General features: G+C 32.1%; 2 protein-coding genes across 5 annotated transcripts; one reads left to right on the top strand and one right to left on the bottom strand.

The window, feature by feature from the left end:
* Nucleotides 1-4,294: 4,294 nt before the first annotated feature.
* Nucleotides 4,295-11,147, bottom strand: LOC114170001 (U11/U12 small nuclear ribonucleoprotein 59 kDa protein). 3 transcript variants are annotated; one of them, XM_028055454.1, is made up of 11 exons: nt 11,016-11,147; nt 10,824-10,895; nt 8,838-9,000; nt 8,365-8,710; nt 8,173-8,256; nt 7,570-7,635; nt 7,057-7,129; nt 6,244-6,620; nt 5,978-6,018; nt 5,315-5,443; nt 4,295-4,831 (listed from the first exon to the last, which is right to left on the bottom strand). In XM_028055454.1, the coding sequence occupies exons 3-10, from the start codon at nt 8,996-8,998 to the stop codon at nt 5,365-5,367; spliced, it is 1,227 nt and encodes a 408-aa protein (XP_027911255.1). In that variant the 5' UTR covers nt 8,999-9,000; nt 10,824-10,895; nt 11,016-11,147; the 3' UTR covers nt 4,295-4,831; nt 5,315-5,364. The 3 variants fall into 3 exon arrangements, with proteins under 3 accessions (XP_027911255.1, XP_027911254.1, XP_027911256.1); XM_028055453.1 differs by lacking the exons at nt 10,824-10,895; nt 11,016-11,147 and having other exon boundaries at nt 8,838-9,070; XM_028055455.1 differs by lacking the exons at nt 10,824-10,895; nt 11,016-11,147 and having other exon boundaries at nt 8,368-8,710; nt 8,838-9,068.
* Nucleotides 11,148-11,822: 675 nt separating this feature from the next.
* LOC114168538 lies at nt 11,823-16,777 on the top strand. Of its 2 annotated transcripts, XM_028053402.1 has the most exons (8): nt 11,823-11,913; nt 12,089-12,366; nt 13,266-13,365; nt 13,955-14,014; nt 14,148-14,262; nt 14,423-14,505; nt 15,388-15,449; nt 16,345-16,777. In XM_028053402.1, the coding sequence occupies exons 2-8, from the start codon at nt 12,191-12,193 to the stop codon at nt 16,451-16,453; spliced, it is 705 nt and encodes a 234-aa protein (XP_027909203.1). In that variant the 5' UTR covers nt 11,823-11,913; nt 12,089-12,190; the 3' UTR covers nt 16,454-16,777. The 2 variants fall into 2 exon arrangements, with proteins under 2 accessions (XP_027909203.1, XP_027909202.1); XM_028053401.1 differs by lacking the exon at nt 11,823-11,913 and having other exon boundaries at nt 11,920-12,366.

Raw genomic sequence — 16,777 nt, 5'->3', positions numbered from 1 at the left:
TGATTTAAACACTTTCTTTTAGAGATAGAAGTGATTATTAATTCTCATTTTTTGTAAATAAATGAAAGCTTGAGGTTTAGAAGTGAAAGTCATTTTAGGAACTCCTTATCCAATGAGGCATAATCTTGTCTCACAAGAGGATCATGATGCTCGATTAACGAGAAACACCTTCTTTCAACGATGAAAGAAATTTCATATTGTTTGATGTATTTCATCCAACTTTCAACTTTCAATTATGCTTGTCTAATAAGAAATTACAATTTTTGTGAAGGAATTGAAACTAGAGACACTATGAAGGATTGAAGAAAGAGGAGTTATAGGACGACTTCTCACTCTCAATACATGACATAAGATGGTAAAATACTTTCACACATATTAACATATTAAATTGAGTAAATTATGGTACGCTTAATAATTTTACATTGTTTAGGGATCGAGTTTAAATATAATTTTAAATATAATTTATCCTTTAATCTTTTAAGACACTTTACAAAGACAAAACAATCACGTAGATATGAATTTCAAAACGAACAATATTTCAAATGAAATTATTAACCATATTAATATTATCATAGAATTATGTGATTTTCAGAAATATTTTATGTTGTATCATTATCTCTAAAAATTATGGTGTGTTTCATATAAAAAGTTCATTTGCATTTTTAACAATGCAACTTTGTGAAATGATAGACCATGGATCCTTATATTAAGCAATGACATTATGTTATGATCAAGATTTGCATTAATGTGAAAGTTGAAATCTTTATGTTTTTACAAGGTGATAGTTGTGTGAGTGTGTTTGATCAATGCATATAATCTTTGCACTCTCAAGCCAAATACTCAACTATATGTGTAGAAGTATATTCATGAGAGGTTTCAATGTTAGAAATTTAAGTGTGAGTCTAAGTCCTACATTGGCTAGAAATGAGAAAGTGAAGCACTATATAAGAATAAAGACTTATAAACTCATCGTCTTAAGGTTTTAAGGTTTTTGGTTGAAAGTGATGTCAATTCCTTATATGGTTGGGTTCATGTCTCAGTCTTTGTTCTCCCAAGTGAAACCTCTTCTGTAAACCTAACCATTGGTATCAATAGTCATTTTTCTTAATATGGAGAGCTTTGGTCAGGTTACATATTTTTTGTGTCGTTTATTTTGTTCTCCTTATTTTTTTATTATCTTTTTCCTAACATTCAATACCAGTATGTCTTTATCAAAGAATCTAAATCAAGGAAACATTGTTTTTCTATATTTCCAAACCTCAAATCATCTATGCAAATTCACCATTTTCCTTCCTCTTATACACTATAATACAACTATTAAAACCAACAAAGTATTACAGCGAGAAGATAACTATTATTGATTGTTTTTATTTTTTTAATGGATTAGTTACGTAATTTCTTCAAAATTAATCCATTTGATGCATCAAAAACAGTTAAACACAGTTAATCTGTTGAAGTTATACAGTAGTAACTTGTAAGATTTTTTTTTTTTTAATTTACTAAACTAATTTGTTATAATATATATATATATATATATATATATATATATATATATATATATATATATATAAGTAATTCATTTGATCACTAAAATTCCAAAGGATAAAAAGTATTTGTAAATCAATTATTTTTTTAAAAGTTGGATAGATGTAAATATGTCTATCTTTTGCGAGCAATAAAAAAAATGCTCGTACTATGTTATGTGCTATTTTTTTTAAATAATAAACATAAATACAAAATAACTATTATAATAATTATTATAAATAAAAAATTAGTACTAAAATTTATATGAAATTTATAAAATATGTTTACATACAAAAAGTAGTTATAAAATGAGATTTTTTTTTATTAACTACTATAATGTTATAATTACACAATAAAAACATAACAATTACTACTTTTTGTGAATAGTTTCTTAAAAACTATGAAACAGATAAAGAAAGTTAATTATATTTAAAAAATAAAAAAAATAGTTAAAAAAATCAACCCACATTATTAATCGTTATAGATTAGTAGTTGTATCAAAGGTAGATGTTTCAACTTACAAAAATATAATATATTTTTATATTATTTTTGTTTAACATATTTAGAAAAGTCTATTATATTAAATAAAATTTTGCAGATTGAAAATATTAAAAAAAATAATCAATAATTTAGATTGAGGGAAAAATACATTTTCAGTTTCACAAAAATAGAAATATCATCACCTTATTATCATTTTATTTTATAATGTTTATACAAAATAATAAAAAACATGATTTAATCCCTTCCACTGTTTTCGTAATTATTTATGAAATACACTTTTTATTAAAATAAAAAATTGTAAATACTTTTTCACAATGGAAATAATAATTAAAATATTTCTGAAAACCAAACAAATATATATATATATATATATATATATATATATATATATATATATATTATAAATATATAAAAGAATATCTATAAAGAGTCCGGAGAGGTCATATTCCTCTCTATTGATGATATGTTAATTGTATATTTTATTTATACAATATATGTTTTTTTTTCTTTTTCTAGGTCCTCAACCACAAAAAGAAAGTGTTTTGTATGGTTTTATTAATTATCTACTAACTGTGGACGATAACGTGAAAAGGCTAATATGTAACATAAAAAAAATCTTATAATTGTTTAAAATCAAATAATATGATTTGATTTCAAATTGTTTATGTAAAATGGTAGTTTTCATTGCTAGTTTTTTATTAATAGAAAATGATATTATATATGGTATAGTCTTATATGTTGATAATATTTTTTACTTTTGATTTCGTTGTCTTAGATCTCACGAAGAAAACTTGTACGTATTGTTTAACAAATCCCATATGTGAGACGAAAAGCAAAATACGATGAATTTTAAACTATTTCACGTTACAATCTTAACATAAGATATTCTTTCTCATAAAGTCTTTTATAAAAAATAGGGTTAAATATATTTTTGTCCTCAAGTTTCAGCAAAATTTGGAATTAGTCACTCATCAAAACTTTTGACCAATTTAGTCCTTCATCTTTCAAAATGCATGAATTTAGTCCTTTTAACCAAATTTTGTTAAGTTTATCTGATTTTCAAGCGCATTTCATGATAGTATTTAAATTATTTACACTATTTGACACATTTTTGCTTCAATGTTAACTTAAATACTATCATGAAATGTGCTTGAAACGTTAGATAAACTTAACAAAATTTGATTAAAAGGACTAAATTCATGCATTTTGAAAGATGAAGGACTAAATTGATATAAAGTTTTGATGAGGGACTAATTCCAAAATTCACTGAAACTTGAGTGACCAAAAACATATTTAACTCTAAAAAATATTAGTCTATAACATTTATATTAAAACACATCACATAAAATAAAACTCATTATATAGGTAGAGGAGAAATCATTAATATTCTTAATGCCCTAATTCCCTATTATTCCGGATTTCATTTTTCCAAACACATCAAAATAAATCTGTTTTTTTTTTGGAAGACAACCACCCCACTTCTACAATGGAAAAAAAAAATCGGAAACCTTTGACGAGGTGCAGCAAAATTTTTGATAGGTGCAGAAAGCAATAGTCTTGGTTTTTTACCTCGGTCCATCCAGTGTTGCATGTAGCTACCCAAATAAAAACACAACAATCAAAAGCCACTTTCTTTCTGCACCTTCATAACTTTTCTAATGTACTCCCATTTTTTTTTTATTCATTTTGCCTTTATGAATTGCACAATTTAAAAATCAATGACTTGTAGATTATAAAATCTACAAGTCATTTTTCTCTTAAAAAATATACTTCCGAATTACAAATCTAAATACAAAAAATAAATCACATTGAGCAGTTCAAAACTCAATTGAAAAAAAATTCAAATTATGTAGTCTCAATTTTTTTGAGAAAAAAATGATTTTTCGCATAATACAAAAGTCAAAAGTGACTTTTGAATTGAATAATCCAAAATTAAAAGATAACTTTCAGATCGTATAGTTCAAAAACTAAAAGTGATTTCCAAATTATGTAATTTAAAAGTCAAATAACATTCTAATTGTACAATCTGAAAAGTTAATTTTCTTTTTCTTAACATTCTCTAACTTCTAGATGTCACTTTTGCCTTCTAAATTACATAATTCAAAAGTCAATTTTGACTTCCACAAATTTCTTCCAACATTCCATCAAATTTCTTCTTGCACCCATCATGACAATATAGGCTTCTAGAAATTTTGATTCCGAATAGGGATGGTGGTGGGAATTTGGTATCCAGATTCATTCGTGTTTTCGGAGACATAACATATACTTCTGGAAAAAGAAATCTCTAATACTAATGTTTTCCGGAATTAGTCTAGAGTATTCCGGAAAGTAAAATCCAAAATTCACATATTTGATAGGGTGCACCAATAAACAGCCATTTGATTGATTTTTTCTGATGCACTTTCTACAGAGTTCCATGTCCTCTCTCATTAGTGCAGATGGGCCTACTGCTGCATATTCTCACCTTCAAAACACTTGAATTTTTCGCTTTATATCAAATGCATGTGCCATTTCATAGGATTATAGTTGCCAGTAAAAATTTATATACAAGCCACCCGAAGCAACACCTTTTGAGGTTTTTTCTGCCATTTGGTTATCAAACACAATCGCTTGTTAAGATAATCTATCTACTCAGTCACTGGTTCTACTATTTCAATGCTGAATTGCTGTTCTTCCAGGGTGGATCTCAACTTCATTCGGCTGTCTTTCATTTCCACAACACTCAGCAGTTGATGAAGTACTTTTCCAACAAAAGCATCAATATTTGAACTTCCACCGGAGTTGAAAAGTCTACTCTACATTGTACCTGACAATTTAGAGTCATCTAAGAGTGAAAAAGGAGTCGCTATGATAATTAATGATTTCAACTTCTGTCAATAATCCTACTAACAGAAGGACTAAAATATTGGTTTGACAATCCATCGCTATTCTCTGAACCTCTGCTCTATTTTCCATGTGTTTCAACTTCCACTTCACGTCACGGTTAGATTGTAACTAATATATAACAAGGTTTCTGAAAGCATGCAATTTACGTTTTAACAATGAAATCTTATTTAACTGTAAATCGACGAGTCTATTATAGCGTTCCTTTCAAGGTGAGTTGCCATTTTTGTTTGCAAAAAGTGAGTATAAGTAATTTTTTCTCTTTATCTTCATGTAAGTTTAACAATAATGATTATCAACGTCTGAACTGAATACATGATGAGCAAGTTACAAAAATATAAACATGCTGCCACAAAGCATATAGGTGAGGTTGGCCAGGAACATAGGTCAAACCTTCAAAACTTACCATATGAGGGGATAACATCTTTTGTACAACACTGTTGATTTGTTAACTAATCATCTAGGCCTCACCAAGTAAGATGCCCATATCTCATTAGCTGGTGGAGGAGGCTGAACCCAGTGCCCGGGTATGCGGCTGGATGCAAGGAAAAAATGTCAAATAAGATAAAATATTGATTTTCATTTTTCACATTCATTGATTACGATGCGTGCATACTAGAAACTAACCAAAATAAGTGAAAGCAATTATGAAAATAAATTTTAAACGTAACTACAGCACTAATATGTGAAGTAAGAACAGTGGAACAGAGGAACAGATTGTGTGATATACTAATATAGTATGTACAGATCATTAGCGTAATAAAAGGTGGTGGTGAGTCTGGTACTTTAGTCAGAGTCTTGACCTCTCATGAATATATTTTAAGAACTTAACACCCAACGTTCTCTCTCTCAACTCTGTTGAAATATAATCATAGATAAGCATACAACAGAAAAATATTTCACTAAAAAGCAACTTTGGTATGCCCTTAAGAAATGAGGTAAAATATTCATCAATGAGAGATTTATATGTGAAATTACTTCGGGCATTGAGATCTATAAGTAAAATATCCCTTAATGATCACCCCACGCAAAGAATTAAGCATCACCACAAAAGTTTCATCATTCTTACCTTCCTCCAGGTCTGATGTAGGCATCCCATCCTCTTCTAACCTGCATGAGATTGTATGACAGCCTTAACATTAACAATAAAAAAATTATAATGAACAAGCAAGCGAATTAAACAAGATGGTAATTATAAAAAAAAACTTAGCATCATTAGGCTATCAGTCAGGTAAAACGAGCAGACTAATTATGTATTTATTCTGAGAAAACAAAAAGAAAAGTGTTGCTATGCAAGATAATGTAGAATTTAAAAACGAAATTAGTCGAGTTTACCTCAATAAGTGTACCCATATCATTGTTACTTCCATGATAATAATGGTAGAACTCAATGGGTAAATTTGCCAAAGGATCATATGCTCCTCCACTGATCTGTCCTATTTTACTGGATTTATTCTCATCCAATGCTCCAGATCCGTCTTCAGTCACACTGGAAACTATTTGCTCTTTGTTCTCCTTTACTTCACTATCATCATTGTCTTCTTTTGATGGTTTCCCTTGATTCTGAATAGCTTTCCTGGATTCCTCAGCAGTTGCAATTGCTTCTTTAGCAGCATCTGCTTCAACTGCAGCCAAAGCTTCACGCTCCTCTTCTTCCACTGCAGCTTGAACTCTCTCAAGAAACTTGTCATCCTCCTCTGGGAGAAAATGGCCTGATCATTTTTAAAAAATCATAAGAAAATTATACGTTAAATATGTGAATATTACAAACTCTTGCATGCACAAGAAATGTGAATATTGCAGATTTTCCAATTAGAAAAACAACTAAAACCATTACGAATGTATACTTTCAGTTTGATAATAAACAAATGTGCTGATTAGATATTTCTCACGATACATTTATAAGGTGAATACTTATCTATTCAGAATAAAAATGCTAAAGTATCAGATCTTGAACTATGGCACACGTAATTTATAAATGTGATCAATCAATCAATCATAAACCAGTATTCAGAACTGTGAAGGTAAAAAAATTAATATAACAAGCTAAAATGTTACATATGGTAGCAAGGATAGACTATAATAATAAGGTGCACTGTAATAATCATAAGTTCATACCACAGATAACTAGAAGCAGATTATATATACCTTGTTTTTTCAACCTTTGTATTCTTATGGAGCGCAACTCCTGAAGCTTCTCCACTACCAAGAGCAGCTCAAGCTGCGATATAAAGTAATGTAAGAGAATCAATTAATTATCACGCAATGGGAAAGTAAGAGGAAATGATTAGGGATGCAAATAAATGGCATGATTCTTGTTCAGCAAATAAACATACAAAGAGATAAAAGCGATGCATATGCTTTTTAAGAGACACATACCAACAAAAAAGGCCATGAACCCTTTGGCATGGCAGCCACAAAAACAACAAAAAGAAAGATAAGAAAAAAAAATGAATTTAATGGCGAGGAGCTAAGAAACATACTGCACTGAAAAATAAAGGGAGAAATTATATGATTTAGGTAGTTAATAAGTGCAACCTGTGCAAGTGAAAGTCATAACATATGTTATATTGCATTGAATATTCGACCAAGTTCTTCAGAGTTCACAGCAGCCATAAATTGGCAATGGTTTACCAGTCATTTGATAAAAAAGAAAGTTACCTCAGCCTCTAGTTTCTTCTTCTCTTCTTTGGCTTTAGACTTCGCAATTTCTTTCATCTTCAACACCTGTAAATAGAAATTCTTCCTAGATAAGACTAGTAATACAAACTAATGTAACTGCTAATATATCCATAGGCAACTAACAAAACAATGAATCAATATTACCCTTCCCTAATTTTCCACAGAGAACATTAAAGACAACATAGCAGCAAAGAGTTTGAAACAAGTCAGACAAATAGCCACATTGATTTGAAGCAAATATGTAGAAATGTGTTATTAGAAATTTCATAACCTGAATGCCTTTCAATTAGCCTCGCTCTGAAACTGGAAGTATATAACCATATAAACAGTACAGTAACAGGGAGTGCGCTATAAATCTGATAATACTAATAAGAATAATAATGAAGTATGAGAACTTTACCATAATGAACTAGTAGTTCATGTTTACTTAAGAACCCATTCTAATCATATATCTTGTTGAGAACCCTTCCTAATTAAAATTTAAAATCATACTAGCATGCTATTTCATTCAGCTTCAAGTAATAAACAATTACCAATTTCAGTCAAAATAAAAGTAGACATACTTTGAAAAAGTTTCAATACCTTGCTGTTAGCAATTTCCTTGGCCTTTTCCCTAGCAACCCAATCATCGGCTTCCCTGTCAATTTGTTCAAATTGCTCACGCTCCTAGATTTTTTTCAACAAAGGAAGCAACTAATTAAGCAGTCTCAAACAGATGCTACAATGAAGGGACAAAAACTAACAAAACCAAACCAAATCAAACAAAAGCAGAACAACCTTTGCAATCATCTCCGCAACACGTTTCCTCTTCTTCTTCCTCCATAGTTTATTCCGTTTAGACTTGTTTACTTTATTTGCAAGCCTAGCCACAGCTGATTTCTCCTCCCATGGACTTGCCTCATCGGCAACATACCGGAAAGGCTCCAGCTGAGCTCTTAGCTTTGACATCAAAGAATTTGCTGCTTCCACAGCAAATGATTCATGGGATTCTACACTAACTCCTCCGTCTTCTATACATTTTAGAAAACCAGAAAGGCAAGGTTCATCTGTGACAAGTTTCACACCTTCAAGAGCCCCTTTACCATCTTTTATCACCATCAACATCTCTAGCTCCTTCTGCCTACACAACATAACACCCAACTAATTCAACAATATCAGATATCCTGCTAAGAAATTTCAATGAGAATAGCTCACAATCATAAAATAACAGAAAGAGATTTTCGCAGTGTAAAACAAGAACAACATACATTGCCTTTGCGAGATTGAGAGTGTGTTGCAATTCCCTGAGGCGATCGCTGACATTTCTGTTCTCCCAAAAGGAAGTCGAATTCGGTGGTTCCGACGGTAATATCGGAAACCAAGGAGGAGGAGGAGGTCGTGCTACGGATTGAAAAGGAATCGGATTCATTCCTAAGGAGTGGTGTGAGTTCAGAAAACCCAAAAAATTAACCTAACTAGAAGAATTTGAAATTGCAATAGCTTAAACAGTTACATGTGCTTTTATGAAATTATTTGTCATAAAATAATAATATTTAGAATTAAATTATATATTTTACAATTAATTTGGTATTAAATTATAAGTCTAAACAACAATTCATCCCTTTTACATAATTTATAACTACACTATATTTTTTATCACATTACACAAAGGTTGAAGAGCTAAATTATCACCACTTTATACATTTCATGTGACATCCCATTTTAATAGATTACACTACTAAATAAAATATCACACAGATATAATAACGAGAAGCACTTAGATGAATATAAAACGTAGAGGAGATAACTATTACAGTTATCCGGAAATACTTAACAGGAGTGCATAGGCATACAACCATGCCATAAGAAAAACACAATCTAAAAGTTTAACAGTCTTGCAAAAGGAGTTGCCACTGGCAACTGATACAAAAGGCCACATAGCCATGGAACTACTCTTAAAACTTCCATACATGAAATCTAGGCCGCACCGCTGCGTCTCCCGGATCCACCTCGAGTCTCCCTCTCATCTGCTCCCACCAAACGGTGATCATCGCAAAAGAGAAAACATAACAGCAAACAAACACAAACATGCAAGGGTAAGCTAGTGCAATTTGATCTCATCATGATACAACAGACAGGTATTTAAACATTCCTTAACATGCAACACAATAGGCACAAGACATCATGTTATAGCAAACAAGCAGGACACTATGACTCAATTATCCGGATACATATATTAAGATCGGATTCACCGGACGCCTGCACTCGTGGTGGCCTCTACTGCTCTGCAGAGCCATTGCCAATGGGTTTCACCCTACCACTCACGAGGTTAGCCTTCAAGCGTCTAAGGCCATTATCCTGCCAGAGACTAGGGCCTCCCGCTACTCTCACCACTTGGGTCAGTTTGCTCTACTTGAGACTCACTGACCCTTTAGAGTTTCGGGATGCGATCCTTACTTGAATCCTTATCCTAATATATACACTACACGCCACCATGAAGTCTCCCCATGGAACTCATGGAATTACGCCTATCACATCATCAGAATCATGTTTCTCATACCACAACCACCACTTTGATCTCATACATACAGTTCTCATGTCAAAACTTCACGAAACCGCAACTCCATGATCGATCTCACACCAAACATGCCAATTTCATTCATAAAAGCCCAAACACCCAAGCATATTCACTCATATCATATTTAAGAGGAATAACCAAAACAACGCATGCAATAAATCATCTAACAGCCAAGGAAACATAACACCCACTCGCACACTCGCTCAGGCGAGACGCTGCTCTTCCTGATGCAGCGGATTCTCGCCCAGGCGAGATAAGCAACAGGGTTTCATCCCGAATTCTCGCCCAGGCGAGACGCGCGACATGACCACTTCACGAATTCTCGCTCAGGCGAGATGGGCAACGTGGGGTTCTTCACGATTTCTCGCTCAGGCGAGACCCCCTCGCCTGAGCGAGACATGGCGTCGCTCAGAACGCGGACAGGTCGCCTAGGCGAGCTCTCGTGGCAGTGAGTACTCTGATACTCTCGCCTAGGCGAGACAAGCTCGCTCGGGCGAAAATAGCAGAGTTCACCACTGTCAACTCACATGCAGTGGCGGAAACCGCCCAGATCTACCCCCAAACACACATGCAACTCCATTTCAATCGATAAAACACATCATACATGCATATAAACACGAAAGCGACCAAAAACAGCCAAGGACAACTTAAAACAGATGAATCTAGCTCCCCTTACCTCTGTTTTGGAGAGCAACTGAATAAACAGGTTCGAACTAAGGACACCACAGCTCCTGGAGCTAGGGCGGAGCTGAAACATGAAGATCCAGACTAAAACGGGTTAGGAGATCGAGCCCTAACTTACTCCGAAGTGCTCAACAGCAAATGAAAAAGGGGAAGGAGTAGACTAGAGCTCTAGAGTTCGACTTACCAGGAGTACAGGATGGTTACGCTAGCTTGGAAATGGAAAATGGTATGCCCTAGCAGAGGTCCTTCTGTTTTCTTAGAGAAGTTGAGAGCAACTGTTTTTCTGAAACAGAAGCAAATGAGAAAGTGAGGGTGGCTGGTAGGGTAGGTGTCATTCTGTAGGGCAGGGCCTTGGGCCTCCGAAAAGGCCAGGCCCAAACTTTATACACTGAAAAAGGGGCTTACATTTCACAAGCAAATTGATTACTGAAAAAAAAAAAGGATAGATTATCATTTATTTATATTTCCAGCATTTATATTTATGTGCCGGTGAGTATAAATAAAATGTAATAATATTCAAGAAACAATAGTATAAAAAATGAAAAAGCTCATCTTAAATAATAGTTATGAGTTATAGGAGTAAATTATATGTATTATTTATTTGCTTATCTTTTAATGAGACAAAAATATATTTTTAATCTTTACATATAAAGTTATGGAATTTTGGTATCTATATTTTTATTTTTAATTTTATTTTTTAATAAATATTTTTTTTAATTTAAAACATTTTTTTTTACTTTTTTAATAATTATTTTATTAAATTTAGTTTAACTGTTTTATTTATTTATTAAATACTTTAAAAATTTATCTACAAAATAAATAAAAATATATGATCATCAGTAATTACAAAATAGATAAAAAGTTTATTTTAATCCCATGTACATATTTTTATTGTTTATAAAAAATATTAAAAAATAATATTCTTTTTCTTTCTATTTTATTAAAGCAAAAATTCTTCATGTTTTATAGAAAAAATAAAGCATGTTTTATGAAAAAAAATGTTTATCCTTTGATGATTCTTTGTTAATCAAAAGCTAAAGCTTTGGTAAAGACAGAAAAGAATCCCTCTCTGATTTTTGACAGTGAGTGAATCCCTTTCTCTATCTCTCTCTGCCATCATCTATATACTTTCTGGTTCTTCTTCACTGTAACCTGTTCATAGTTATCAATTTCACTCTCTTTTTTTAATCCTGTTTTGAATTTTTGTTTCATTTTCAAATGTTATGTGGTAATTGGCGGGAACCAACTGTCAATCAGGATACTTTTTTTGTGGAATTTGGCCAATTGGGAAAGATTCGCGTTTAAAGATTCAGGCTTGGAATCTTTGGAAAGAAAAGGAAAAAGGGGCATCAATTTTCAATGGCTAACCCTTTGGGGAATCACGAAGAAGAACAGACAACCCATGTTGCGTCGTCGTTCAACGGGAATTTGGCAGCCGACACTTCGCCCACCGCGCTCGCCATGAAGCACAACTCTGGCATCGCCCTCGATTGGACCCCTCAAGAACAAACCATTCTCGAAGAAGGACTCTCTCTGTATGATACTAATTCTTCTTTTCTTTCCTTTTTGTGAGTTGATTGTTGCTTTACTATTTCAGTTTTTACTTTTCTATTTTTCAATCTTAAAGGGTATACATATGGTTTTTGGAAATTGAAAGTGTGTCTTTATTAATATTTTGATGTTATTGGTAGATAAATTGGTTATATATATGGTTTATTTGATATGGAGTAGGTTCTGATAAGCAGTTCCGGATTGAATTGGTCGAGAACAACTCTGTTCTGTGTTAAACTTTAGTACGAGAGAGACAAAGGAAACTATGTGTAATGGTTTTTCTGTATTTTTTTTTTCCTTTACTAAATTCACTTGTCATCCTTCAGTTCAATCTCTATGTTTATCTTGAACAAATTAATTCTTAGCTTCAGTTTTTTGTATTAACAATGTTAATTATGGCAAACATAACAAACACTTTTGTCAATTTTTTTGTATTAACAATGTTAATTATGGCAAACATAACAAACACTTATGTCAGTTTTTTTGTATTAACAATGTTAATTATGGCAAACATAACAAACACTTACTTATTTCTCGTGACACTTCTCATAGTTTGTCAGGTCATATGTTACCAAATTTATAAGTTAGTATGGTGCAACAGAAACACTTTAAGGGAACCAGAATGAAACACACAAGAAACTGAGTATAAAAGTGTATTTTAACCTATATTTTTTTGTGTCACCTTTTCTTTTAAAGGATTTTTGTGACCTTGTAATGTTGTGGATTGGTTATTGCAGTTTGAATTGTGTTCTGTGCTTATTCAGTGATTTCAGTGTTATGTTGTTTGCCTTCTAACATCTTTTCCTTGACCAGTAAGTGTGTTTAATAAGTTCAATAGCTAGTCATTGTTTGAAGAAAAGACAATTTGTTTTTTTACTTGTAGGTTTGCATCTGAACCTAATCTCACTCGCTATGCAAAGATAGCAATAAATCTAAATAACAAGACAGTCCGGGATGTAGCACTGAGGGTCAGGTGGATGAATGTAAGCTATATACGTGTTGTTGTCACAAGTCGTTTATGTCACTATGAATGCTTTGACCTGCATTTCAGCTTAGATAGGGTACTTATTGAAATTTTTTGTAGAGATGATACATAGAACTATTTTTCTTTCATTATGTTTATTATTTTTTGAAGGTTAAGGATAATCATCATACCTTCTGTAAGAAAGGTTAATTTATGAAGTTTCTGCAATTAGAATGGTTCTAGAAAGTTACATAGCTTTTGCAAGTTGCAGCACTTTCTCTTGATGAAAAACAAAACAAGATGAGATTGTTTTAGGCTTAGCTTCTGCATACTCTCATTAAAATGAACACAATTTCTCAGAGGCTGAGCTAGTTCGTAATTGATTGCTTTAAGCAATTATTTGGTTTTCTTTTGGAGGCATTGTTATAACTCAAAGTTGTTGTATGCACCTGCAGTAGTTAAATTTACAATTTAATCAGCATTAAGATCTAATAATCTACCACTAATATTCAATAAATATATATTTCATAAAGTTCCAAACAAGTACCAAAGATTTTTAAATTGGTTACTTTCTCTGACTAACAACATTGGCTTGCATTTTTCTACAGAAAAAAGAAAATTGCAAGAGAAGGAAGGATGAATTTTCAAGGAAAAGTAAAGATAGAAAGGTTTTGGTTACATTTATTTGATATCATCTATGTATTATTTGAATGGGTATTTTGTGTTCTCACTCTTGTGCATACCAATGCAGATATGTCGCATATAATTGCATTTATGGAAAACTGCTTTTTTTTATCCCAGGAAAAGGTTTCAGATCCTGCAGTGAGGTCTTCTCACTTTCCTGCTCAATCTAATGTTTTCCCATATGCTCCTGCAATGAAGATGATGGATAATGATGACAGCATCTCTCATAGAGGTTCGTTTCTTTCCTAGCAGTGAATATTTTTATGTTAGCATTTATGATTTTATGTCTTGTGGGCCCTTTTTGTTGTTTTGGAGATCTCGTGTTTTTTCTTTGCTTGTTCCTTCTGAATGTTGAAGTGTCTGTATTGATCTTTGCTCTGTTCCTTTTGTAGTTATTGGAGGCCCTGCAGGGGAGCTCTTAGAGCAAAATGCACAGGCCTTGAATAATATCTCTACCAATCTTGCTGCTCTTCAGGTGAATTTTTTACATGTTTAATTGATTTAGTATGCATGGAAAAATAATCTTTTCATCTAAAAGGATAAATCTCAATTGCTGAAGTAACTTTGTTAGTTATATTTGTATGAATATATTTTTCCTCCTATTTCTCTCTTTCCCAATTTCCCTCAATGTCCCTTTATATCTATTTTCATTAAGGTGAAAATAACATACTTATCAAAGGTACTACATTATTTTTTAGTTGAGAACTTGTCTCAGCTTGTTATCTTTACTTTCATTTTGTTTAAATTAGGTAGAGAACACACAGATGTTAGATTCTTCATCCAGTCATCAGTCAAGGCTTGTAAAACTATGTTTGTAGAGATCTATCAATTACAACATTTTTGAAAAGTTAAAAAAATGTTAAAGATGTGAGCATAAATACCTGTGTTTTTTTTCAATTTTTTTGTTTATGTATCCTTTAAATATGTGTAGAATACAAAGTCAGCTTTTAAGTATTAGTGCTGTCATTAAGGTTGCAATGTCTTATTTCCCTTAAGTTTGTGATTCATAAACTTTATGGTTCACTGTGGATTTATTGATCTTTGTGAATTAATGGAGTAAAGGGGGAAGTTTAAGTGTTCTATTTAACACAGGCACTCATCCTCTGGATGATGCATCAATGCTTTTATTTACTCAGTTACTCTATGAATATTTTTCCCCTCTATGCTTTTGTTGTTAGGTATCATGTGCAAATTTAGTTGATAACCTGACATCATTTGTATCTTAAGATGTTGAAAACGGAATAAATGACTGTTCTAAAACTCATGTATGGTTCATATATCTATACCTTTGCTTTCTTAAGCCATTCTTGGTCACTGTAACGCTGACCCTAAGCCTTTTCTGTTCTCTTGTTTCCAGTTTCAGGATAACATCAATCTTTTCAGCCAAACGAGAGACAACATCATCAAAATTTTGAATGAGTAAGTTAGAAACTGTTTCTTTGTTGTTTAGAAGTGTATTCTGTTAATCGAAGCAATAATTGTTCAAGTGATCTTTTTTTTTTGTTACATTGTGGTGTGTGAATGACTCGTAAGTCCTTGATCAATACTAAAGTAAAACATAACAATTCAGTAACTCTCCTTTTAATTCTCAATCAGAAGGTATAACAAGGAAGCGAAATGCTTTGTTTTTATATGTATATTTGAAGTGAATTATCTCAAAAGTTTAAGTTCTGAATAATCTCCTATTATCCTATACTGCCATAACATTAGCATATGATCCAAAATTCCAGTTTTTTCCTGGAGTCATTTTTTTCTTACAATTTCAGCAGAGTTGGATTTGTCGAAAACAAACTTGGTTTATAGTTGTGAAATATTATTACATTAAACTAGCAACTTGTTTAAATTGAGTGCTCATGTTTTCTCCACCTTATATGATGATTTATGTTTGAGTAAACTATCATTTTAGTTATTAAGATTGTAAGACGCTGTCATAATAGTCCTTTAAATTAGAATAATGTCAAATAAGTATCATTCGATCCCTTTACATGTACAATATACTATCACTATAGTTCTTAAATTTGTATAACTTCCTAACCTTTATGCCCTAACAGAACTAGTAGCGAGGACTGGTATGACCGACTAATTTCAATTTCAGGGTTATTTGATATTTTTCTAACTTCAGGAACTAATATGACAGCACATCACAATTTCAGGATTAAAATGGTAGTTTACTCTTCATGTTTATTGAATTTGTTAATGAGTCTTGCTAACAAATGCATGAAAAGAACATATTCATGACAAACTAGCACTCTTTTGCATTCATCTGCATTAATTTCATTGTTTTCATTTGCTTTTTGTCTTATTGTTTTGGCAGCATGAATGACATGTCAGAGGCAATGAAGCAAATGCCACCTCTTCCCTTTAAGATCAATGAACCGATATTCAACTTCCTAATGCCAAACACCATTCACCAGATGCTATAACGATGATGGTTGCTGATTCATTGTGATTGCTTCTACCATATTATGCTTGCATTCAAATTGACAGAGCATTAAAAGAAGAGAGAATGGAATAAGTTAACCACCACGCAACTAAACTAGTCTTCAATTTTTGTAACATACTGGTTTTCCTCATCCTGTTCTTGGCTTGTTAAGTTTTTAACTTAATTGGAGTATAGGAAGTAGTTGTTATTACTTCGGGGTTCAATTTAGGGACTGACAGACAGCAATAAGTACAACTTGGATATTTGTAAATTGGATTCTCTTTTATTATATAAATGGTAGATATTGTCCCATTCACTATGCTCA

Source organism: Vigna unguiculata, chromosome 11 (assembly GCF_004118075.2).
Source record: "Vigna unguiculata cultivar IT97K-499-35 chromosome 11, ASM411807v1, whole genome shotgun sequence".
Lineage (NCBI taxonomy): Eukaryota > Viridiplantae > Streptophyta > Magnoliopsida > Fabales > Fabaceae > Vigna > Vigna unguiculata.
The sequence above is the reverse complement of the archived record's forward strand: the minus strand, read 5'-3'. Positions and strand labels throughout refer to the sequence as shown.

Coding starts and splice junctions, on each gene's coding strand:
- LOC114170001 (XM_028055454.1), bottom strand. CDS start 8,998: ATGAATCCGATTCCTTTTCAATCCGTAGCACGACCTCCTCCTCCTCCT. Junction 8,257..8,364: donor CGGAGATGATTGCAAAGGTT/GTTCTGCTTTTG, acceptor AAAAAAATCTAG/GAGCGTGAGCAATTTGAACA. Junction 7,130..7,569: donor AGAAGAAACTAGAGGCTGAG/GTAACTTTCTTT, acceptor TTTATATCGCAG/CTTGAGCTGCTCTTGGTAGT.
- LOC114168538 (XM_028053402.1), top strand. CDS start 12,191: ATGGCTAACCCTTTGGGGAATCACGAAGAAGAACAGACAACCCATGTT. Junction 14,263..14,422: donor TGACAGCATCTCTCATAGAG/GTTCGTTTCTTT, acceptor TTCCTTTTGTAG/TTATTGGAGGCCCTGCAGGG. Junction 15,450..16,344: donor ATCATCAAAATTTTGAATGA/GTAAGTTAGAAA, acceptor TTGTTTTGGCAG/CATGAATGACATGTCAGAGG.